The sequence below is a fragment of the Clytia hemisphaerica genome, unplaced genomic scaffold, assembly GCF_902728285.1.
Source record: "Clytia hemisphaerica strain Z4C2 unplaced genomic scaffold, Clytia hemisphaerica genome assembly, whole genome shotgun sequence".
Taxonomy (NCBI): Eukaryota; Metazoa; Cnidaria; class Hydrozoa; order Leptothecata; family Clytiidae; genus Clytia; species Clytia hemisphaerica.
Genome location: NW_027103327.1, coordinates 134,227 through 159,748, shown reverse-complemented (window position 1 = coordinate 159,748; position 25,522 = coordinate 134,227). Strand labels below are relative to the sequence as shown.

Sequence of the window (25,522 nt, the reverse complement as noted above, 5' to 3'; positions counted from 1 at the left end):
CTTCGCGGGTTTTCTAAAACAATAGCAACAATATTTTTTTCCGATATTCAATTTTTTTGCCTGCAATGGTTTAAAGCACGACATCTAGCCCTTCGGGCTTTATAAATCTATGTGTAGATACCAGGAACGATGGACACTCAAGGAGTCTGATAGAAAAGGGATGAAAAAACTTACCAGGGTTAAACTACTGAACGCAATCAAGAACAAAATGACAGCCTCGAAATATTTATGCTCAATCAGCATTTTCATGTTATGTCGTGAATTATGCCAAAAACGTCTGAGAGGTGATTCCAAATAACTTGTATTGCAACAACTGCACGCATAACAAAAGGAACATAAGCAATCATCGATGTATGTTTTTTCTCGTTGAATCTCAATCTTGACTGATGATAGCGAGTTTTCTTTTTTTCCCATTCCGTTGTCCAAGCCGCCGTTGCTAAATCCTTCCGTTGGTGCCACGGATACTGGTATCTCGATGTCTACGGAACCGGAAAGACGTCGCCGACTAACGTCACCATTACTGATTGTTGTACCGTTTTGTAGTTTGGATATGTCGGAATCATGGTTGTTGAGAATGGGTTTCAGATTGTTGTCGATGTCTGAATTAACTAAAATATTATTTAAAGTCATTATCATTTTTCAATTTAGCATTGCAGGAAACATTCTGCCCCACAGACAGACAGACAGACAGACAGACAGACAGACAGACAGACAGACAGACAGACAGACAGACAGACAGACAGACAGACAGACAGACAGACAGACAGACAGACAGACAGACAGACAGACAGACAGACAGACAGACAGACAGACAGACAGACAGACAGACAGACAGACAGATAAAAAAATGTGAAAGCCTAATAAGAAATAGTGTAACTATCATAAAAGGTCCTGAATTGTGAGGTGATATAAAAAAGGTATCTTTTAAAAAGTTGTATTTGCAGTTTTTTATTAAAAAAACAAGTTATATGTTTATCAATTTTTGAAAAAGTTTACCTTCGGTCATTTTAGGCTCGTTTCCATTACTGTCAACCATCAACATTCCATCTTTTCCGTAAATCTCAACATGCTGAAAAAATGGAAGAATATCATTATTCATTGTGCAGAAAGTCCCACTCGACTAGCTTCTATGTCAGGAGTACCGTACAGTAAAGTCACTGAGGGTTGATTTATCATTCTTTTGGGGGAAATAGACTTTTGAGGAACAAACACATTGCACGTTTTAAATAAGTTTCGACAACAGAGCAGTTTATCAGTGGAAATGAAACTTCCTTCAAATAAAAAGAAAACCGGTTGGATACAAATTCAGTTGCATCTCTGCTATTTTAAATACACCCCTGTGTTACAGACCCGCTGGGGTCCCAAGCCCTACTGGAAAATTTGGCAGAAATTTAGTCTCCGGTGGGAAAAAGTTTTTTCCCCGCTGTGGGAAAGTTTCACCGGGGCTGTGAGACAGGGGTGTTTACTTGTATCGCGACTAAATTCCATTCGCTTTAAGTTAGGCTACGGCATTATCTTCCTTTGTTTCTAGTAGTTGTGTGGACTATTTTAAGGGTGCACTCTTTAATAAGGAAACAATGTCATCGTGATCAGACTTAATCCCTTGAGAACAGTGCACACTCCAACTATAGCCCTTCATTCACTCACCATATCAGGAATGTTTCCATCAGCCAAGTTTTTGGTATCTAGGTTACCATTTTCACCATCGCCCAAATCTTTCTTCTCATCATTTTCATCCATGTCATTAAAATTTGCTTTATTTTTCTTCTTGCGAATCTTCTTTGACCATTCAATGATCTTTTGGATTCTCGTCATCTTTGGTTCTTCGTCCTCTTCATCACTAGTTTCGTTTAAGCCAGCAAATGAGGACAGCAATAAGGCAAGAAATAAGTTCAAAACCTAGAAAACAGAAGAAATAGTTGATAGTTATTTTAGTCCCTTTAAGTATGTGGGGCTTTTTCAACTTGGCTAAACCTATTTGCTAGGCTTTTTTGGGGGCTCAACCTATTTAACCAATTGATTTTAGAGCTATTTCAACTTTATTTCACGAATGGATCTGTATCAACATATGCCATTTTATATACAAAAGCTTTCGAAAAAAAACAAATGAAAAAGTCATTAGTCAGCAACAAATCTTAATCTGAAAATAGTACAATTACAATTAAATATTAAATCAAATTCTCCGCTGACCTAAATCAAAACCTAACTCAAAATTGTAGTTGGTGTTGAAATTGCTCATAATTTTTTACAAAAATAATCTGTAGAAAAAAAAGTAAACAAATACTTACGACCCATCGTCCAATGACAAACACCAAGAAGATGAAAAAGATGGATGCAATGTTAGTCAAGTCCAATAAATCCCATTGTGGTTCGATCCATTTGCCGCACAAAATACGGAAAATCATCATAAAGGAATTGCCAAAATTCTCGAAATTATATCTAGGGAATTCTTCACCGTCAGGGTCACATGGTTTATATTTGGTCTTATCGTATAAACTGCCAAAGATCTGCATTCCCATCACAGAGAAGATGTAAATGATAAGACCAAGGATGACGGTAACGTTTCCAAGGGCTCCCATACTTCCAGCAATAGTGCTCAATAATTGACCCATTGTCTTCCATGATTTAGCAAGCTTCATCACTCTCATCTAAAATGATTTAAGGAAGATTTTAATTTTTTGTTATGTGTAGACAAGCTGAATCAGAGAGACAGATTTAGTGAATAAGTGAAGTGCTTTTCGTATCCTTAATGTTCCCTTTCATTCGTTAAAAATACTTCTTGTATTCAAAATATATCTTACAGGGTGTTTGGAAAAAAATCAGGAACTAAAATAGATGTGGAAATTTTCTTTTTTTCTTTTGTTAATAATGCGTTAATACACAAAGAACACAAAATATCTCTACTTGACGACATGTTTCGATCTTATCTACCTTTTCAGGACACCCTGTCTTGTGGGGGGGGGGTACCGGCCATAAAAATTCTCAAATCAATGCTCTCACGAGTACCGGATTACCGGAAATTCAGCCTTTCAATATCAGAATACCAGTTATTTTTCTGTCCGCAATACTGGTCATTACCGGATTCTCAGAAGCCCACTATCCTTGTATTTTCATTTTACAGAGACTATAGGCCGACCACAAAGAAACCATATGAAAGAAACTTACCAAACGGAATACTTTAAGGAAACTCAACACGTTACCATCAACCAAACCAGTTGTGGATAACAAGATGTCAATGATTGAAACAATGACCAATGTACCATCAAACATATTCCATTTATTCTTCAAATATCCTTTCAATGTGTAACCCAATATTTTCATCACCATTTCAATTGCAAACATTGTCGTGAACACCTAATGTATTGAGAAAAAAAGGCAATGAAAGTTAGGTGCTTTGTAGTCATCCATTAACGGATTTGTGCTCCATATCAGGGCCTGCGCCACGATTTCGAAAGTGAGGAGGCCAACAAAAATGTAGTGACTAAGGAGGCGCAACCGGTTTGCGCCGACGGGCCGGAGAATTTTCGATTTTGACCTGTCTTATTTGGCTAAAACAGCTTCCTTTTTGTTCTGATTTTCTGAAAGAAAACTGTCAAGTTCGTTTGTTTAAAACAAAAGAGTACAATTAGACTTATTTAAGTGTCCATCTGTCCCCTTTTAGAAGGTTCTAAACGTTTTTATTGGCATGCGCACAGAAAAGAAAAAAAATAATTAGGTGAAGGCAATTTTTTATTTTGCTTTGCAAAAAAGTGGGGGGGGGGGCTGCCCCCCCCCCCGGCCCCCCGGTGGTGCGGGCCCTGCATATATTATTCTACCTGCTGTTTTGTAGTGGTCTGCAATTCAGACTAAGTAAGTGCTTTGCTATTTGCTGTCGAATTACAGTAAAGTCTCCTTAACTCGAATGTCTCCTTAACTCGAACAGGTTTTCTCGTCCCCTCAATTACCAATGCCTTCTAAACCTTATTCCAAAACTCGAAATTTTCTTAACTCAAACAAATTTACATTCTGTGTGCGGGTTCAAGTTATATTGACTCAACTGTATATCACTTCCTTTCGTAGTAACTGAATTTTCTAGGTCTTTTCAAGAAATTATGTCACGAATAGCTCTTGCCACATCTATTGCCCTTGAGATCTTTTTTATAGTTGAATTCAAGATAAATTTCATTAAAGGGACATAAAAGTAGTAAAATGTAAACATTGCGCGAACCACGTGTCATTAAAGAGAACAATTAAAATCACGTGTCTAAAACAAACTTGTAAAAAAATTGAAACAATCAAATTCAGCCATAATTTGTTTTTGATTTTTTATTTTGACATGTGACATTTGTTTTGATTTTGTATCCCGCTGCATACGGTTTGTTTACAAATTTTGTCAGTACTTTTATGTCCCTTTAAAACACTTTTTTGGGCAAGATTATTAAACCTCAGTTTTTTTTAATTAAATGACTTACATAATTGCATATTTCCAGGAAATATTTGTACGTTGTGTCCATATCGTAATGTTCTGATGCCATGAAGGCTGTATTGATGGCAATACATCCAATAATAATCCCCTCAAAGGCTGTACTTGATACAAATTTGAAGAAGAACGCGCGACAGCGAAGGCTAAAGGTAGGATTATCACCAAGCACTGGTGGCAGGGAATAATTAATCTCCTCTTTTTTCGCTTTCGGTTTTTTCTTCTGTTCAACAGGAACAGTATACCGTTTGTTGCCATCAATCTCCTCTACGGGTGAGGGACCTTCTAAAAATTCCACATAATGTTCTCCGTCGAATGAATACGTAGATGCGGTACGTTTGACTCTGTTCAGTTTCTCAAGCTCGATTTCTGGGTCGGGATTGCCGTTGATCTCCATCTCGTACGAAGCGCTGACGACGGCCAGCACAAGATTGAGTAGGTAAAATGGACCCAAGAAGACAGCCAATAAGAAATAGATCATGTACCATTCACCCATTGCTGATATCACCTGTAATAAAACAAACAAATGAAGAATCATTACACGTTTTTGAAACCTTTGAATGTTCTTAACATTTTTCGTTTTAAGCCTGAAAATGTTCTTAACATCTTCTTAATTTCGTCATTTTGTGTGCATTTTTAGCCATTTTCCTAAGAAATCGGGTATTTTAGAGTCCATAAAGTCTTAAGATATTCTTAACTTGTTCTTAATATTTTGGCCATCGAAGCCTTATGTTCTTATATAGTTTGTTCTTATAAAAAAAGCTAAATCTCATGCCTGTTACTTTGTTTCAGGTCAACTTACGAAGAACTTAAAGAGCCTTGACACCAAAGAGGGTTTGATTGATTCAAATTACTTCTTTTAGGGAGTGTCCGTCCGGAAAAAGCAGAACATCGAATTAAAGAATTTCTATTCAGTTGTATCAATTATAATCTCAGTAAAACAACAAATTGTTCCCCTATTTTCTGGATATTATTGATTTACCCATAGTCACTACAAAAAACCCCGGTCTTGCAATGTATTGCTTTAGCTTTTTGTTCAATTTCATTTTGTTACAAACAAAAGACAAGTTGCGGTTTGCATACTTTTTGATTCACGTTACCAAAATCTCCTCTTGGGATTAGTCTATTTTCTAATCACATGATAAAAAAGATTGCAAAATAAATCGATTTTGGTACGTAAGCTCCATCTTTTAACAATAAAAAGACCAGACCAGTGTTTTTATAATGACTATGATTTACCGATAAAATAAATTTAAAAAGGTTACTTACGCTATTGAAGACAATTTCCCAGTAATCCAAAGTACACACTTGTAGTGATGTTAAAAAAGCTTGTGGAAAACTATCATAGCTGACATATCCCCGTCCAGGGTTTTCTCCTATCCCTGGGATACACGTGTAATTATCTGGACAATTCCTGGTAAAATAAAAACAGATAAAATCTAGTTATTATCTTTTTTATGCTTTTCTTTCTAATCTATTATTTGATTTCTTTCTTTAGGTTTCTTCAGGTGAGATTTGGTACACTTGATCATGAATTGACCTGAAAAACTGCAACATCCGGTCACGGTAAAAGAGCAAGTAATATCAAAGCTTTATCACATAAAGCTTAGTATATATTTTTTGAATCATTTGGTGTAACAGGACCGGACCGTTGGATAAATTACTATCCTGCGCCACTCGAATTTACCATACTCTTCCTTAAGTCCTTATCACGTTCACTGGGCAAAAGAACCGACGGGTATATGCGGGTCCTAAGGGTACCTTTTTCAATATGTTTAAAATGCACTGAAAGGGTCGGAAAAACTAGAGATGCACTGTAAGGGTAGAAATTTCAGAAAATTCTTGAAAAATCTAGTTATTTTGACCAAAAATGCTAGAATTTTGACCATTTTTTGCACGAAAGGGATCGAAAATTCGTGGGAAAATGCACTCTAAGGGTATGATTTTCACTGATTCTTGCTGCACTGTAAGGGTGCAATTTTAAAAGCCAGTTTTTGGCCTGCACATACCGTCAGTCCGCAAACTTCAGTGCCCACCCCCACCCGGGCTTTTACAGGAATCGAAATTATTACCTTCTTGAAAATTTATCGAAAATTTAACTTTCAGAGGCTCCTGTGACCCAAGATTAGCTTCAAATACCTTCCCAGCTGGCACACAAAACGTTATTTGAACGTTAAAACAACGTTGTGTGCCAGCTGGGTTCAAATTGTATATCAATCAATGCAAAATTTGACGTAGCTTTCAAAAATGAAAAGAAAAAGTTTTTTCATAAAAAATAATGGACCTTTGAAGTACTACCGGTATTTTGAGCCCTCTACTACGAGTATATTTGTGGTTGGCAACGAACGTGTTAATCCAATCTCTTTAATAAAGTCGGATGAGAATGCTTATCCAAAAGGGTTTCCTTACCACGCCGTGCTTGCATTGCCACATATGATTTCTTCTTCTGTATTCTGCTTAAATGCCCAGTTTTCTTTCTTTTTATAATAGTCATCTTCAAATATGGAAAGATTGCCACGTCCCTTGACACACCTTGATCTCAATTGACCAGGGAAAAGTTGTAATCCAATCAACGCAAATATGGAGATAAAGAACAATGTTAGAATGATCACATCCGTCATCATTTTCATGGACTTCAGTAATGTATTCACCATCGCTTTTAAACCTGGAAAAAAGATTATAAAGAAACTGATATAGACTTTCTCTCTCTAATTCGATCTTCAAGTAAAACTCGAATTAGTGTATAGTTGCCTCATTCGATATTCAAGGGACCAAAAAGCCCTCGAATTAGAATAGACGGATTCGAATTACAGAGACAAATTTAACACTTTCCAGCGGGAGGGATCAATATTTTAGTTCGAATTGCAGAAAGGTTCGAATTTAATAGCGCTGTAGGTATTACTCTAAAATATTTATTTTTTTAAATACACTGACTTTTTGCGCGAGAACAGTTGAATAGGAACAGTTTAATAAGAACATGGACTAGTAATGGGGAATATGACGGTTGCTGTTTTTAACTGACTGGCTGACTTCTTTCATTTCAGAACGTATTACAAAGCGACGATGAGAAGAATGATATCAAAGTCCCATTGTACAATGAGTCTCATTTTAAATCTAGTTCGGTTGATATTCTTATGTTGTTAATTTGAGTTAATTTGAAATATCGCAAGTCGGTTGCATATGAAATTAACATTATCATTTTTAACTGGATCACATTTAGTTTGTGATGTTGAAGGCTTAGAGCTGTGAACCATACAGAATACAGGCCTTACTCACCTTTAACTGTTGATATAGTTTTCAATGCTCTCAATACCCTAAATGTTCTAAAACCATCTAAATTGTTGACCCAAGGCGTCATAGTAACATAACTGAAAACAGAGAAAGGGAATTCAAAGAGGAAGTTTTTTAGGGAAGCGGTCCATAATTTTTGCAAGAAATAAGCTCCCTAATTGATCTTAACAGTATTTTTTTCTTTGTCAGGTGACAGAGCTTTCTGGGTCGTTTCTTGCTGGTTCAAACATAGATTATATGGTATATATATTATACATAAAGATTAAGAAACGTTGTATTTCTTTTCAATACTTAAAGTTTCTTGCTTTCGCATTCATCAGTTGATTAGAAATAACTATCAAAACAAAATTCCACGTTTATTTAAAAAATTCAATACAGCGTCTTCATATAAAAAATTGACGTCAATCTTTAGAATCGAAGTTTTCAAGTAGGTGTTTGTTTATGTGCCGGCATTTTGAGATAAGTTCAGATCTAGAGTTCAGTAAATTGTCTTTATGCAAAGATATTTCAAATGTTTCATTCAAACAAAGGTCACATTTCAGGCTGCTTCTGTTGAACGGTTTGCACTTTCTTACAATTCGCCATGTAACTTTAGGGTTGGTCTGGTTACGAGAATGCCGCCAAAATTCGTTCGAGAGCTCGGTTTCATTTTCGTATTTGGCGTGGTTGAACGATTTCTTGTGGTTCGCATATCGCTTTTTGAAGGTTGTTTCTGCGAGACCGATGTAAATTTTTGGTGGTAAATTCTCGTCGTCTGTTGTCAGTGTGGCTTCGTAAACAGTGTTTTTAGCTAAGCAGTTACCGTTCATGGGGCATTGATTTTTGACGATACAGTTGCATGTTTTGGTTGGTTGTACGATGTTTTGGTTTTTAAGTACTGCTTTGTTATGCCCATCGATGATGGCTTTCATGTTGGTCGTGCAGTTCAATGAAGCAAAGCCCATTTACGAAAAGGCTTTGAAAGACGCCGGCTATGAAACCAACTTAACCTACACACCAACAGTGAACAGACCACAAACACGCCAAAGAAAACGCAACGTCATTTGGTTTAACCCTCCCTTCAGCAAATCGGTCGAAACAAATATCGCACAAAAGTTCTTGAAGTTGATCGACAAACACTTTCCTCGTCATCATAAATACCACAAGCTGTTCAATCGAAATACAGTCAAAGTTAGCTATAGCTGCACGACCAACATGAAAGCCATCATCGATGGGCATAACAAAGCAGTACTTAAAAACCAAAACATCGTACAACCAACCAAAACATGCAACTGTATCGTCAAAAATCAATGCCCCATGAACGGTAACTGCTTAGCTAAAAACACTGTTTACGAAGCCACACTGACAACAGACGACGAGAATTTACCACCAAAAATTTACATCGGTCTCGCAGAAGAAACACCTTCAAAAAGCGATATGCGAACCACAAGAAATCGTTCAACCACGCCAAATACGAAAATGAAACCGAGCTCTCGAACGAATTTTGGCGGCATTCTCGTAACCAGACCAACCCTAAAGTTACATGGCGAATTGTAAGAAAGTGCAAACCGTTCAACAGAAGCAGCCTGAAATGTGACCTTTGTTTGAATGAAACATTTGAAATAATCTTTGCATATAAAGACAATTTACTGAACTCTAGATCTGAACTTATCTCAAAAATGCCGGCACATAAACAAACACCTACTTGAAAACTTCGATTCTAAAGATTGACGTCAATTTTTTATATGAAGACGCTGTATTGAATTTTTTAAATAAACGTGGAATTTTGTTTTGATAGTTATTTCTAATCAACTGATGAATGCGAAAGCAAGAAACTTAAAGTATTGAAAAGAAATACAACGTTTCTTAATCTTTATGTAACAAGCTCTACTTATGTATTGAGCACTCTTAATTGTGCAGAGAAACACAAGAAGTATATATATTATATCTGTTCTAATAGATAAGCCTCTAAGTCCTTGGTGAGACCAGGAGTTCTTGGTAAGACGGACCAGGGACTAAACCCAATACCTTGCGTCCCATATCCTAATGCTACCTTATCGGGGAAAACTTCGTTGGGGAAAATTTTCGTCGGGGAAAAATTCGTCACTTGCTGGTAGTTGGTAAACGCATTAAGGCCGGGGAAAATTTTCGTCGGGGAAAATATTCGTCACTTTCCCCGACGAAGTTTTCCCCGATAAGGTATACCACACTGCGGTTGTTAACCAAAAAGTATATCACCACTTACCCTAAAACAACTACAACGAAATCTAACCAATTCCAGGAGTTCCGTAAATAAGAATATTTGTGCATAACAAAACCTTTGGCTAAAATTTTGATTATCATTTCTAACGTGTAGATTGCGGCAAATATGAATCTGGAAAGAAAAAGAAATGATGAAGAAGTTTTGAAATCGATCAGAATGGTGTTCGAACTACTGAGAGATAATTACTGGTCACGAAATGTTGGTAAGTTTATTACTACTCTGTTTTGGTATCAATCTGGAGGGTATACCTTTTCGGGTTTTCCGATGCTACGAGATCGATCAAATATCAAAAGGAGCTCTCAAATTATTCATCCAAAATGAGATTGCCGATCAATTCAATGATTAGATTAAATATAAATTAAGTCAAAGCTATAGATGATAATCGGCTTTCCAGAGAAGGTGAAATTATGAATATTGTGTTAGTTGCGATACTTACTCCATAAGCTCTGGAGGATCTGATAATGCCATGAAAACACAATTTACTGCTATAGTTAAAAGAATAAATATTTCGAAATATCTAAGTGAGGAAGAAAAAGAGTTTGGAATTAAGGAAAAATATTTTATCTTGTGGTTTGTATTTCCATGTGTTTGCTTGCATTCTCTACATTTTTAAAATTAAGAGGTGTAAATCTTTTTCCACAACCCCTGCACTTCAAAAGAGCATAATTTTCTTACAATCGTTGCACTGGACGGTGTAAATCTCTTCGAACTACCCCGACGCTCAAAATTTTATCCCTTTCGTACATTCTTTGCAAAGGCAAACCTTTTCTCACACTCCTGACAATCTAAAATGTACACCTTTTCTCACACTCCTGACAATCTAAAATGTACACCTTTTCTCACACTTCTGACGCCCGCAATGTTTATCCTTTTCTCACACTTCTGACACTCTAAAGGGGGGGGGTTGTACTTTTACGGTGTGACGGGATTGGCCCTTTTTTAGTACGGTATTACGGGATTTGACGAAAAAAAGAGACGGGAAAACGGTATTTTAAAATCAGACGGTGACGGTAATTAGGTACATTTTTTCCCTGTTCAAGCCGGTGTGAGTGTTATTATTTTTCCAATTTTCGGGATTCCGGGATTCAGCAAAAATTTTGACGGGAAAACGGTATTTCGAACCCCTACAAACCCCCTCTCTAAATGTAAAGCTTTTTCCACACTCATAACAATCGAAACAAAAATCTTTTCTCGGTTAAGTTAGTCCTTCTTTACTAGTTACTCTTTGCATTGAAAAGGATACTGATGGGTGAATATATAAATGTTGACTTTCCGTAGAGGGTTCTGCGTTCCAAAGAGCCATAGTGATTTTTCTTTGCAAAACCTGTACACCACTTGTTTTCCAAATTTCTTGTTGACAACAACGAAAGTCTAAAATTAAAGAAAAGGTAGATTGTTTTGTTAGATTTTACTCCTACACGTGCACAAAATGCTATCTTTTACGCCCTTGTAAGTATTGAGTTTTTTTGGTGTGGTGGAGAGTCGCCTGGTTTTAATAGAGGTGATGATTTTAAATGACATTGTTGACGGCTTAAAGTTCCAATGATTTTCACAGACAAATTTTTCCCATTGGGCTAAGTATAATGTTCTATTGGGGAACAAAAATAGTTATATCCAGTGGGTCTGTAGGTCTGTGGCACAGAGACATGTAAAGTTACATTATGCTGTGAATTTGGTATTCGACATTTTGAGCATATTGATATTTTAAGAATGATATTGATCAATCTAAGAACATTCACATTTTGTGGTATGAATCTACTTAGACTCAGATTCGGTGTTTTGTGTGGACGGGTTTTATGAGGAAGTTGAAATTCTAATTTCATTTTTAGATTGAATTTGATGGTTTTTTTCCTTGATTTTACGCAGAATGAGGCATTGGATTGAATAATACACCAACTCTTTATGGCGTGGTCAATTTTTGTGGTCATCGAAATCCAAATAAAATCCTTTTTGATCGAAAACACAAACGTAGGAGTGCTCTTGTGAAAAATATAAGATACCCTTGTATTGAAGTGATAGAGTAATTTAGTCGAGCTAAAAATATTTTGCACTTCACTCATAGACCATAGAGTTTTTCCGGGAATTCTCTTGGTTTGTTTTATAGATGCCCTAAATTGCCGTGAATCGAGAAAAATTGCTCCTTATAAACTCTTTATCAGTCCTACTAAAAGCCGACCCCACTGCTAAGGGGTTGATAGGTGCATTCATGGAACTTCAAATGCTTGAAATTAAATAAAAATAATTTTGTATTTAAGCGAAAAAGTTTCTTGATGATTCCATAATGGCTGGTGATACTTGAAATTCATTATTCAATTATTAAAATTTATCCAACGGTGAAAAAATTATTGTATAAATATAGATTTCGGATCAATCAAAAAATAACTTGAAGGATTCTTTTTGCATTAATAAAGTCTTGAATCAAATCATAAATTAATTACGAAAAGGAAAAAATATATAAAATTTTCGGTTTTAAACCTGTATTTCAAGGATAATAAATGGTGTATTACTTTATTATTTTTAACCAATCAATTTCTCTCTTTTCATGACTGCAATAATCCGGACTGGTGGTACATTTATAGCCTTGGTTACACTAATGAAAAAACCTTTTGAGAATTTTTTTTTCGACTCAATGATTTCTTTATGGGTTCCTTTACCCTAATTGATTTTGTTTTACATTTCGAAATAATTTCAAGACTATTTTTATTCTTAGAATTTTGGACGTTTCTTTTCATGCTTTTCCTCGTCGATTCTGGTTGAACCCCGGTCGAACCCCGCCTGCAATGGTTTTCATGCCTAAAGTTATCTTTCTGCGCTTATTCTCTTTACTTCCGGGCTTAAGTTTGGCTCAAACCCCGATGCAAATAGATCTATTTTAGCCTTAGGGGATTATTCTTCTGGAGTCGTTCTTATAAAAAAAGAAAAGTCTGCTTTTTTATTATTCGTCATTATGTACCCCCTACTACCATCTAACTTAGGCAACCAATTTTTCTCTAATAGTTTTGCCCATGAATAAAGGAAAAAGGGAAAATTCTTAAAGTCTAAAATCCTCCTAAAATACGAAATTAATGTTAAAAAAAAGACGATGAATTTTAAAGTGAAAAAAATATGAATTTTTTTAAGATTTTTGTAACTTTCCTCTTTTTGTACTAAAAGCTAATCAAGTCCATATTATTTTTTATCACATGCGCTTAGCTGTTAAACTTAAAGAAAGTAAAAATTAATTTCAAGAGACAGACGCATTTAAAGTAATCCTTTTATGTCATTTGCACTTGAGTATTAGCGAAAAATCGTGATTAAAAAAAAAACTTAAAGATAATATAGATAATATACATTTCGAGTAAAAATTCTCTTTGAGAGTAGAGCCTTTACGATAATATGATTATTTTTTCGAACTCAAAAAAAGAATAATTTTATGTTTGTTGTACAGACCATGTCTGATGATACTTAACTTTATCCGAAACCGATTTGTCTCAAATAACAATTTTATCGTAAAAAGTTATTTCTTTCGTTTGTTTTGTTGTTGTTAATGATCTGATAAAGTTTTATATTCGTTTTATTCTGCCTGTTATCAACGATCCCGTCTCCCGAAAAAAAGAACTTTTAGATTATTTTTAAGCGTTTATTAAATTTAATGTTTGATGTGGGGCTTAAAGATTTGTCCAATTTTTATTTTTTTTGTGTATTAATTTTCTCTTCTTTTATTTTTGTTTTTTTGATAAAATGAAAAAATTTTCGGCTTCAATCGTAACGTATTACCACAAAACTAATTATAATTAACTTGAAAAAGATTCACGGAAAAGATAGTAAAATATAGTCCCTCTATGAAACTGTTAAAGGATCTGGCAAATCCTCTATCGTCTGAAAATTTTCTGTTACTTTATAACCTGTCAATATATTTTCTTGTGCCGAACTGAATAAAATCCGCTGTTCAAATTTGCAAGAAATTTTCAAATTATTTTGTAGAAATTCTCTCAGAGGGCTTTGTGTGCACACACACGCCCGCACGACCCCCAAACCCCCAAAATAAAAGTATTTAGTTTTGTTTTGGTAATAACAATATAAAATAATTAAAGTGATTTTAGCCTTTTTGCTCAAAGTATTGAAGTCTACTATATATAGTGAGAGATTCGTCGTAATAAATTTATTTAATGTAATTCCTTGTTGCCTAGAATGATGATATAAAAAAAGATCGACTCACAAGATAAGTATTATTACACAATTTGATCAGTTTTATGTTTTGATTTTTAAGGACTTTAATTGATTGGCTACTTTTCTTATTAATTGAAATTCTCACACCGTCAGAAATCTTTTATTATATTTTGGTCAAATTTTAAGAATTATATGTGTCATCAACGTTTTAAGTGCTCCCGCCGGTTAGTAGGCGTCAATCACACGGTCCTATTATACTATAATAAAGTCAAGAATGGATAATAGGTTCTATTTGTTGTTTTTGTTGTTGTTGTCCCTATTTTAATTTAGTCCCAAAAAAATGAAAAAATGAAAAATCTCATCTTTATTCTGTTTAGTTTCCCATCAAAAAGGAAAAATGGGTTTTTTTTTAGTCTTGTACAAAACTGAAATGAAGCTAAAATGAATCTACCATTTTCTTTTTAAAGAATAAATAAAAATAAAGAAGATGTAATAAAAGCTGAGAAACACAAAAAGTCAAATGCAATTTAACCCCTTTTTAGGACCGTCTCACAAAAAGAATTTATCCAAGATCATTAGGCCATAGAATCCATGAATACTTTTGATATTAGTCAGACCCAGTATTTTTGCACGGTTTTATTTTATTGTCTTAGTCATTAACTAATTAATTAATTGATCAATGTTTTTTTAGTTTTCCTCATAACGTCTTTTTGTTTTTGTTTTATCGAAAATCCCCTTATAATAAATTTTATTCGTACCTGACTCTTATTAATTCATAAACTCGAGCTAAGATTAACTTCCTTAACTCCTACGTTAATATTCAAAATTTTACCAAGATTTTTTAAAATAGAAACCCTTCATGTCGAAAAAGAGTTTTCGTAAAATATTTTTTCTGTTATTGGACTAATCTAATAGTGACACTATAGATCTCGGTCGCACGCAGATATTTGGTCACACATTGAATATGACTCTCTTCAAAAAAAATCAGACCAATATTTTGAGTTTTTGCTGCCACGATGCGGCTGTCATATTGAAATACTTCCCTTTTGTTTTTGCTTTTACGAAAACAATACTTGAAATGATGTGAAATGCTTTCAGTTTGTTTTTGCTTTTATTAAAAAAGATATACACTTATCTGACTCAGATAGGAACAATATGGACCGTTAGGAAGATGTTTTCCGAATCTCAGTCCAAATTTTCTAGAAATTACGACCCTTTGAAAGTAACCCTCCCCCTTGGGATTTGTCTAAAAGCTTTCGCCACAGGGTGTTGTATATGAAACATAAAACAAACAAAAAAGTCAAATAAAAAACTGCAACTTACATTTTCTTGTCCACTATCAAAATCTTTTAATGGTTGTCCAAGCATGCAATTGGGTACGTTAATGTACTCATCAAGCTCTTCTTCACTTTCATCTGATCGATAGCCGTCCGAAATTGTTTCATCGTCCGGATAATAATCACCGTCTAAAACAGAGTCTCTAGCTCCACGTGATCTTGACCGTGACCCACTTCCTGGGCGAGGACTTTTACTTCGTGCACGGTCCTTATGGATTGTACGACCCCATAGTCCAGGCTCCATGTCTGAAAAATTTTCAAAATCACTAGAGATACGAGATCTGTCCCTTCGAGTTTTCTTGTCATCTTTTCTCTCCTTAGCGACATGGTAAAACATTGTTTTTTCACAATTTTTTTATAGATGAATTAGAAATTGAATACTCGATTGAAAAAGTTTTTTTTTTACAAAATTAAATGAATACAACTGTGTGTTGCTCCTCAAGTTCAATATGAATGTAAAAAAAATGATTTGATCATTAAGGGTGATCAATGATGAATCAGGAGAAAACAATATGTATCAAAGTGAATGTCATGTATGTTTTTTGAAATTTGTTATGTCGGTTCTGTATCCAAGTGAGCGGTCGAAGTGTCATCCAAAATCAATTCATTCTCTCTATACGAACACCTTCTTTCTGATTTAATTTTCTTATTCTTTTTCTATTTATCACAATAAACACGTGACCAACTCTATCAACCAATCAAAATTATACTTCTTCTGCTTGTTTAAAATAATAAAATAAATGATTTTTTGCTGCTGCCCAGCTTTATTATAACCAGATCACCAATTCTGGATAGTAAATCACTTTGTCTTGTCTATCTCCTTCACAAACCATTTACAACGATTTATTATGGATAAATTACTAGCATTCTTTGTACTATTATTACCACCAAGTATTTTTTCTGAAACACACTCGCATCAAGTGTTTTCTAGCATAACAAACAGATACATGTAAAAAAAAAATTCTCTGGATCAAGATTTAAAATGATCCTCTTTATATATTATAATGTTCGTATCTTTTTTATCTCCAGGAAATATTTTTATCCTAAATAGATGGTAAGAGGTAATACATGACAATCGGTAAAACATTATTAAACTTAAGGCAAAAATATGTGTGAGCTGACCTTGAAATAGTTTAAAAGTCCAGGTAGTACAGTACATAAAACAACCATCGCTTTAATACTTTAAATTTATTCTGAAACACCTATAATCTCAAACACAAAAGTAAGTTGACCTTAATGCATTGTAAAACATGATAAGTTACTCAAGAAAATCGGTATTTCATTCGTAGAAATTATCCAAACTATTGATAAAGCTTAATTGATCAACTTTCCTTTTAAATATTATCGCTCTACTCCAATTTGATTAACTTTTTTATTCTTCAAACCCGGTCATTTTACGCATAATATAAATTAGCCAAGCTGACACAAAACGTTGCAATGACATCCACGTCGATAACTAACGTATAACGTTAAATGAATGTCAAAACAACGTTTTATCCAAGCTGGCAAGTAGAGCTTCTTTCATTGAAGTCTATATTTCAAAGTGTACCACAATAAATGAGTCTTGAGTGTAATATTCAATCCAGGAAAGTTGATCACAGCTTCAAATCCTCCAATAATACAACAAAATTAAATTCAAAGCAGAAACTTTTAAACGGCTAATCGAAGACACCCCTTAAAATCAAGTTCCTGAACTTTTAAATACCAAAACCATCAGACATGGTTATTTTTACTCTGGAATGGCTCTCAGACACGATGTTAATCACTTTAGTGATAATCTTTGCCATGCAATGGTATAGCTTGTTGTAAAAGATTGTAAAGATATGCGTTTAATGTTTTGTAAGCTAAAAGTTGATCCTTACTCTTTTCCAGTTTATTTACAGAGCCTTTTTCTTCTCCCCCTATATAATTTACAATTTTGTTTAATGTTCATTATCTCTCCCATACATCTCTATTAACCGTACAGAACAAAAAATAAAGAAAGAAAACAAAAATAATATATATTTATAAAAAAAATCTTCTGAAGAATAGAGGGAATGGAATGAAGATTTTTAGAAGAAGAACATCGACAACAAAATATAAAGGAAATATAGGAAAAGAGATGAATAGTCAACTAACAAGCTTCCATAATATAGAGAAAAAGAATCAAAGAGGGAAGTTTGGAAGAACTAGATAAGAATAAATCCTGGAAGAACATAACAAAACATTTATATCATAACACTGTTGTTATAGACAAAAAAATTGAGCAAAGTGATTTTTTTGATTTCTTATAATTTTTCGAGCTTATATGTAAAGCCAAGAAATGAAGATTTTTTTCCTCTATTTCATTTTTTTTCGTTCTTCGGTTGTAATACCTTGTTATGACGTAATGTTACAACTTTAAAGTGTCGAATTTCCAAAACTTGTAGAGAAAAATAACATGAAGTAATCCAAACAGACAAATAAATGTTTTTCCCCTCTAGACCTGTTTTTATTAAAGAATGGTTTTCAGAGAAACATAGCTTTATACTGTAAGATTTTTCAGACATATCTTTAACCTTAATTAAATACTTTTCAAGTGAGCGGAATGAAAAAAAACACTAAAAGAATGAAAATAAAGTGAAAGGCAGGTGTTCTATAATCATAAACTTTACTACATACATTCTTACTCGAAAAAACGAAATTCGAAGTTGAAGAAGAAGAAGTCTCTTTTTTGTACTCTGTAGAAAAACTTTTTAAGAAGAGACGTATAAAAAATATTAAAAAGGAGGAGGGTTCTATAAAAATGCACGGTTAGGAATCTGAAAAGAAAACAAGGCGTCATCTTTGACACAACGGGGGAGAATGTACATGTCCTTAAAAGGAAAAACACTAAATTTTGTAACAAATTATCACATTAAAGTTGTAGGTAGGAATCAAATGTTGCAGACAAATTTAAGTTATTTGATGCCTTATACTCATTTCTTTTATAAGATCAGAAATTTTCTTGATACTCGATTGTTGTTATTTTTTGGCACTTTGAGCTTCAAATTGTTCTTAGCCTGTTCTCATTTTTGGAGCCAAATTAGGGTCTTTCATGCTTTACAACCAATTCTTATTACTTTGACTCTTAAATGGATTTAAATTCACGTACACGTTTTTTTTTTTTAAGAAACTAGTTTTACCAAGAAGCCTCAATGTTTCTCAAGAAATTGGCCTTTTGAGCCTTAAATGTTTCTTACATGTTTCTAAACTTTTTGACATAATCAGCCTTATGAAAGGCTGGATTAGAAGGTTCTTAAAAAAACCGAATTAAGAAATGTTATTTTCTCACTCTGAGCCTCAGCATGTTTCTTAGATGTTTCTTACTTTTTAGGCACTCTGAGCCTCATGTTTCTTAAAAGTGTGTTTCTTAAAAAAATTTAATAAAAAAATTAAATCTTCGGAGGCTAATAGATTCTTTTGTGTTCAATCCTTAAAGATAATATTCTGTAGACTTTCAAAAAGGGCTCAAGTATAGAGCATTTATGATGCTGATAGCTCAAATGCTTTCGAAACCCATTCAGAGCTCTTTTTACATTATTTTTTTATAAGAACAATGAGGCTCAAGAATGCCGAAAAACGATTGATGTTGGTTTGCTGAATTTCAGGCAAATTAAGAATTGAAATAGTAAGATTAGGGTTAGTTAAAATTTGAAATTATTATTTAGATTAAAGTTTAAAGCCTTAAATGCCTCAATATTGCCTTAAAATAAAAACGTGACAAGAACAATTTGAGGCTCAAAGTGCCAAAAAATAAGAACAGTCGAACTTCAACAAATGTTTACTGGTTCTTAAAAAAAAAGGAGTGTACCTCAGGAAATGTTTGTTATGCATTTTTTCTTTGTTAATATATATACGAAATTTAGTCCCCAGCTGGTATTAGTAAATCAAAGATAGGTAGCCTCTTTTTAAAGTTAAATGTGTAGATTTCTGAATAAAAGTCTGGCATTGGTCACTCTGTTTATTGTCCTACAGAACAACATCAATACAGTACCCATCTGACACAGAACGTCAAGGCAACGTCCATATAACGTTAAATGAACGTTAAAACAACAATCTCAATTGTAGAATACAATACAATTTTGTCTTTGGGAATGAGTTATCAGCAAAGTCCAATATTGATTATGGTTAATACTATTATTGATGAAAAAGACAAATAAAACTAAACAATCAAAATGTCAATTTTACAGACCATACGATTTTTAGAAATTTATTTTCTATTTGAGGTCATTAATCATATAAGCCTCCATCATTGATGTAAAAGAAGAGATAGAGAGAGAGAGAGAGAGAAAGAGTTGACTTTAACAAATTCTCCTTGTTGCCTTGCTGGTACCGAGTTTTATTTTCTTACTTCACGTTAACAATGATCTTTCAATAAAGGATTGTAAAAAGAAAGGAATGGAGAGAGAGCTTATTCATTAATGAAAAAACGAATCGAAAAAGAAGAAGAAGAAGAAGAAGAAGAAAATGAAGATGTAAAATATATATCCTTTAGTAATATTGATTAACAGGGGGCACCTTATTCTTCCTCAACACAAAAAAACTTTTTTTTTTCGAAAATGAAAAAGAAACTGAGCGGCTTCTTATAAGGCCTACTGTGCTTGGAGTGCTGAATGAAAGCATATCAAGAAAAATGTTATTATTAATACATCAAGCATGAAGATCATCATTATGACATACACGTTTTTTATAAGAACATCCAAAATTTTCGAAGCCTTGGGACGTTCTTAACTTTGAGAGTTTTAAACCTAAAAATGTTCTTAATACTTTCCTTATTTTTGAATATTTTTGAACATTTTCCTTAGAAATCGGTAGTAGTCTGCAAATGCTTAAAATGTTCTTAGTATGTTCTTGATGATTTAGCCATCGAAGCCTTATGTTCTTATATAGTTTGTTCTTATAAAAAAATGTGTAGAAGATGATAATGAGCGAAGAAATAATGGATAAAAAAATGTTAGAAAAAGAAATAAAGATTATATTTGAATAATCATTTTATGTTTCTTATTTATTTCCAAAAAAAGAGCATACGTTTGCCTTTAAAAAGTAGCTTGTAAACCTATTTCAGTTTCTTTTCCTTTAAAAAATTTAAGTTCTTGATTATTTTTTCCCAACCAACGCTTTGAAACATTTGAAAATCAATTATTTTTTAATTTCTAAGAAATTTTTAAAACATACTTTAAAATCTAGATTCAGCAATAAACCGGATTAGATTAAAATAAATACATGGCAAAATCTGATTGACTATCTCAGATTTTACGTTACAAAAGTTTAAATTCATCCTGAAATCGTGAATTCTTTTAGTTTGTTTGAATTACTCAAAAAATCCAATTTCTTTTATCCAAACATTTTCCAAAACTGAATGATTGTAAGGCTTTTAAAATAATATTTGATGGTTATTCTCAAGTTGTTCTTATTTTCTTATTTTGAGCCATATTGATATTATTCCAAATGCTCTTTTAAAAGTTGTAAAAGAGTAGAATTTGCGTTTTACGTTTTATCCTTAATCGATTGATATTGTAAAAAAAGTGAATTGACTAATATTTGGTTTTAATTGGTTGCTCGTACGTAGCCAGTTGATTTATTCTCAACGTGCCAGCGAAAACCTTAATTTGTTAAAATGTTTTTCTTCATATTGAATATATAAAACAACCCACGTGATATTTCTCGAAAACCAGTTGTTTCTACTGATACTCACAGCAGTATAAAATGATCTAAGTGCTTTCTATTGGAGATTCGATTGACTGAATATGACGTCAATTTTGAAATGAGAAAAATGAAGATCTTATCAAAAAATAAAACCTATAAGATATGTGCCATATTTAGTAACTGAGACCAATTTGGTTCATAGTCTAGAATGATAAAGAGATTTGGCTTTTAAGGATCCTTTAAAAAATGGATACTCTAAGGTTCTTAACGTTAACGCAGGCGCCGCGGCTCGACATTTTAAGTGGTCGGGCCACATAATATAGTGTCTAAGGCGGCGCCACCATGGTTGGCGCCGACGGGCTAGAAAGTTTTGCGAATTTCACTCCTCTAGATTGGCTAAAACAGCCCCTTTTCTTGAAGAAGATAAAGCTCATAAAGCGCTTGAATATCATGCGCAAGGTAATGTTTTTATCTTGCAAGAAAGCAAAAAAATGGAAAAAAAAGAAAATAGAAATACAAACAAAGAGAGAAATATAAACAATTAGATTAGATTTAGGCGTGAACGTCATACTTCAATTTATTTTTCTAACTGACTTTTCAAAACATTTGAAAAATTAATTTTTTACTTCAAAAAAAATTCTTTACTCTGAAAATAAGTGGTCGGGCCATGGCCCGACCGGCCCTACCGCTGCCGCGGCGCCTGTAACGTTTAGAATGATACATGATACGTTTTAAAATTGTTTTATTCAATTTACGAGGAAGTCCTTTCAAAGCTTTTCTCTGATTTTATGCTCAAAGTGCAAATCCTCCATTTATGGAGCAACTAAGGCTCACTCACTGTTATAAAGAAATTAAGACTCGTTATTATCATGACTTTGACAGTTTATTCAATTATTCCTTTAAACCACTTATTTTTGTTACACCAGATGATCAATCGGAAATTTCTTTAAAATCAGGAGATTCGAATTTCTTTCAACTTAATCCCTCTAAAGTATACGTCATATTCTGTCCATTGATATAGAGGTTTTGAAGTAGGTCTCCACATCTTCGATAAAAATAATATCTTTTTTTTCTTTCCCACTTTAGCTTAATCTCCTTAAAAATGTCGATTTAGGTCAAATTGTCTGTTCAAAGAATTAAAAAATTTAGCCAGGTAAGAAGAAAGAACATCAAAATTTGTCACATGAATTGATAATTTTCAGAACACAATTCTGTATTGACGCTTCTACGGAGTCCTGAAGTAGTGGATGATAACGCCAATCGATTACTGTAACATTATTAGAATTTGGCCTATTGCTTTTGTTTTACCTTTTACATTCCGAGAATAGGACAAAACTGATCAAGGGACTATCTTTTTCAATGAAGTGAGTGGACAATTCTAAGTTTTTAAGTGAATTATTTTTACTTTTAACGCCCATTTTTCTGCCTTAAATTCTTTCATTTCCCTTGTTGGTGAAATAAGTATATTTTAAGTAAAAAGTCAAGTGAAAAACGAAATTAGACAGACAAGTTTATTTTAGCAAGGTAGAATTTTGTTTGTTTTTGTTTTAATCCATTATTTACTTTTGACTTGACAGTTTGACCAGTGTTCGACTCATCGAGTTTATTTTCTTTATTTACGCTGTTTGTTATCTCAAAATAATAAACATTAATTATCACCTCATCAAGACTAAAAAAAATATGAACATTGACATATGTAAAAGAGACCCTCACACGAAATCCCTAACAGATAAGCTTTCTCTATCGATTAAGATTTCTTAATCGACTAAAAATCGAAAAACAATTTGACAATTTTATCTTTTAATTAGCCTGTAAAGTTTGGATTTTTAAATTCTACTTCGAGACATATTAAAAGCTATTAAAAAAGGTCTTAAACGAGCTTATCAAAATCCAAAGATCGCTATCTAAAATCTCATTTAAAAAGTCTTTTGGTGGAGTACATTCAGATGATTTAGAAAGTAACCGCTAGGCCACAGGAAGGATAGCTAGGTTTTGCTACACTGGCTCTTCCAAACAATTAATTATTAGAAGGGCAAAAGCCTTTGCTCCCCTACCCAAAGCTCCTACATGTACTTAATGCTACGTACATACGTAAAGAGTCTCCCAGCACTAGCGTGACCTTTGCAAGATTACTTCAAAACCATTGAAAGGTTTTTCACAGCAAAACATTTTATCGAATATAACATACTTTAAGAAAGAAAAAACCCATGTTTCTCTATATAAAGTAGGCCGAGATTTATAACCTGAAAACCAAGAAAATATAGTTTAAAATGAATTATACAAGGGAGAAGAATGTTCGAGGTGATGTTGTATTGATTAAGCAATGAATACTTAATCAAGAGGTGGCCACAAACATTACGTAATCTTTAAAAGAGATCAATGTCAAATAAAATAAAGATCTTTAAGTATGGGACAACATAAAGTTAGATAGTATTTTTCAAAAAGATGGAAAAACTCTTATTTGAAAATAAAGCAAAGATAGCGGACCGTCAAGGGAATATATTAATTCTTTCCTCCGCACTATTTACATCATGTATATTGAAGTTTCGTATAACTCGAAAATACGGTATTTCTCGTTCAAAGAGAATTTAGAGTTGGTTTTTGGAAAAACATCCTAAATATGACTAAAAGTGTAGCTTTGAAAAATTAAATGACTTTTAAGTCAAATAGTTGAAATCCTGATAACAATCTAGATTTCATCTCTAAAGAAAAAATATATGTTGCTAACTTTCCTTAATCCAAAAAGAATTCCTCTCTCTATTTATTGCATTTTACCGTATTTTACCGCAATGTAGTCCTTCTATTGTAAATTCGTGGTCCTTACCCTATATAAATCACAAAGAATTGCGAAGAGGAACATTTTGAGAATCGCACCTAGATAAATATTAAAAATGGCAATGTTTCAGAATTAGGACGTTCGTACTCTTCTCTTTCAAAGATTCCCACAAGGCAACGAATTTCGTTTTGAAAATCAGTAATGTTAAGATAATCAATTTATTTGGGTTTAGTGAGAAAAAAAAACTGCTGCATCAGAAAATGACTGCTACCCCTATAAATCGTAATAATGAATGGTTTTTTTTGGAATTTTTATAATGAGGTGAGAAAAAAATTTTTTTGAAGTGGATTCGAGTTTTTGTTAGACTTTCTAAAGACCATAGAAAATAGAGACCAAATGCAAACATACATCACTGTATCAAATTCCAAAATTGATATAGAAATGCTGATAAACAATACATAACTTGAAAAATAATTGTAAAGGAATCGAATACAATTTTTTAAAAAGTTCTTCATATAAATTTTATTTCATCGTGTTAAAAGAAGAAGTTTTGCAATTGCCATTTGAAATTAACTTCTTGAATAAAATTTATTTTTTAACAAATGCTGTTTTGAGAATAATTATTTGGCAAGCTAAAAACCACACATTAATCAATTTTCCTGAAAACAGCATATGTTTGATCTGTACTTGTACTTAGGAGATTGATTTACATTACAATAGATTTTATTCAAAGCGTAACACTTTTTCAAGAATCATCTTTAAAATATAAAATTATTCCTGTTGTTTAAAATCACTTATTTCAAAACACGTCCAGTATTTCACTTAATAAAGAAAATGAGCATTTCCCCCATAGTTAAGCATTTTGTTGCTCCTGGTATATAAATGCAAAAAGCGGAAACAAGAACGTCAACAATATATACCAAAATCCATATAGTAAATTGCTCTACAGTCCATAGTATATAACAAAAAAAGGAAACTATAATCTTTATTTTTGTTTTTCTCCTTTTATAAGGCCCTGTATAGTGACTATAAAAACCGCACAGGTTTTTATACTTTATGTTTGCGAGCTTGATTCTCAAAATATTTATAAAGGCCGGTTTCTTTAAAACAGCACAATTCAGTAATCCTATAACAAAAATTCCCCCTTGACATAAGTCTTATTATAACTCAGTTTTTTTATTCCCCCTCCTCCATAAAAAAACGTTCCAAATTTTTTAGGGGACCTTTTTTTACGTAAGATTTTTCTTATAAGTCTTCTTCATTTCTTCACTTGTGTGTAAACGTAGCTTTATTTTTTTTCGAAATAAAAAGTGAAATTTCTATTACAGAGTAGACAGGAGAACCGTCGTGTGTTTTTTTATAATTTGATGTACACAAGACGGGTTTGAGCTGTGAGTCCAATATTGGACTCACATTTTTTACAGTGGGAAATTCGAATTTAGCGCTGTCCTCACTTACTAAAATAAAAACCAAATTTCGAAAGTTGCGCTTTCTCTAAGAAAGTGTGACCAGTAAAAGAATAACAAAATTTGATTGGCTATGTTTTCAACCGTTATTAGGATCTGAGAAATTCAAACTCTCAACCCATACCATGCTATACATTTCGACATCAGTTTATCAAA

The 25,522-nt window shown here is 33.2% G+C and overlaps 1 protein-coding gene across 12 annotated transcripts in view; it reads right to left on the bottom strand.

The window, feature by feature from the left end:
* LOC136815371 (sodium channel protein 1 brain-like) overlaps nt 1-25,522 on the bottom strand; it is an 80,726-nt gene that overhangs the window by 13,338 nt on the left and 41,866 nt on the right. For 9 of the 12 annotated variants that reach the window (XM_067071829.1, XM_067071813.1, XM_067071866.1 and 6 more), the window contains exons 2-14: nt 15,465-15,724; nt 11,236-11,363; nt 10,429-10,509; nt 9,975-10,103; nt 7,736-7,827; nt 6,869-7,124; nt 5,729-5,873; nt 4,452-4,967; nt 3,166-3,354; nt 2,289-2,648; nt 1,648-1,899; nt 997-1,069; nt 175-608 (exon numbers count right to left, since the gene is read on the bottom strand). In XM_067071829.1, the coding sequence (XP_066927930.1) occupies nt 175-608; nt 997-1,069; nt 1,648-1,899; nt 2,289-2,648; nt 3,166-3,354; nt 4,452-4,967; nt 5,729-5,873; nt 6,869-7,124; nt 7,736-7,827; nt 9,975-10,103; nt 10,429-10,509; nt 11,236-11,363; nt 15,465-15,724 (2,915 nt within the window). Of the gene's footprint in view, nt 1-174; nt 609-996; nt 1,070-1,647; nt 1,900-2,288; nt 2,649-3,165; nt 3,355-4,451; nt 4,968-5,728; nt 5,874-6,868; nt 7,125-7,735; nt 7,828-9,974; nt 10,104-10,428; nt 10,510-11,235; nt 11,364-15,464; nt 16,535-25,522 lie in introns of those variants that run through there. The other 3 variants (XM_067071889.1, XM_067071858.1, XM_067071849.1) reach the window with 2 other exon arrangements.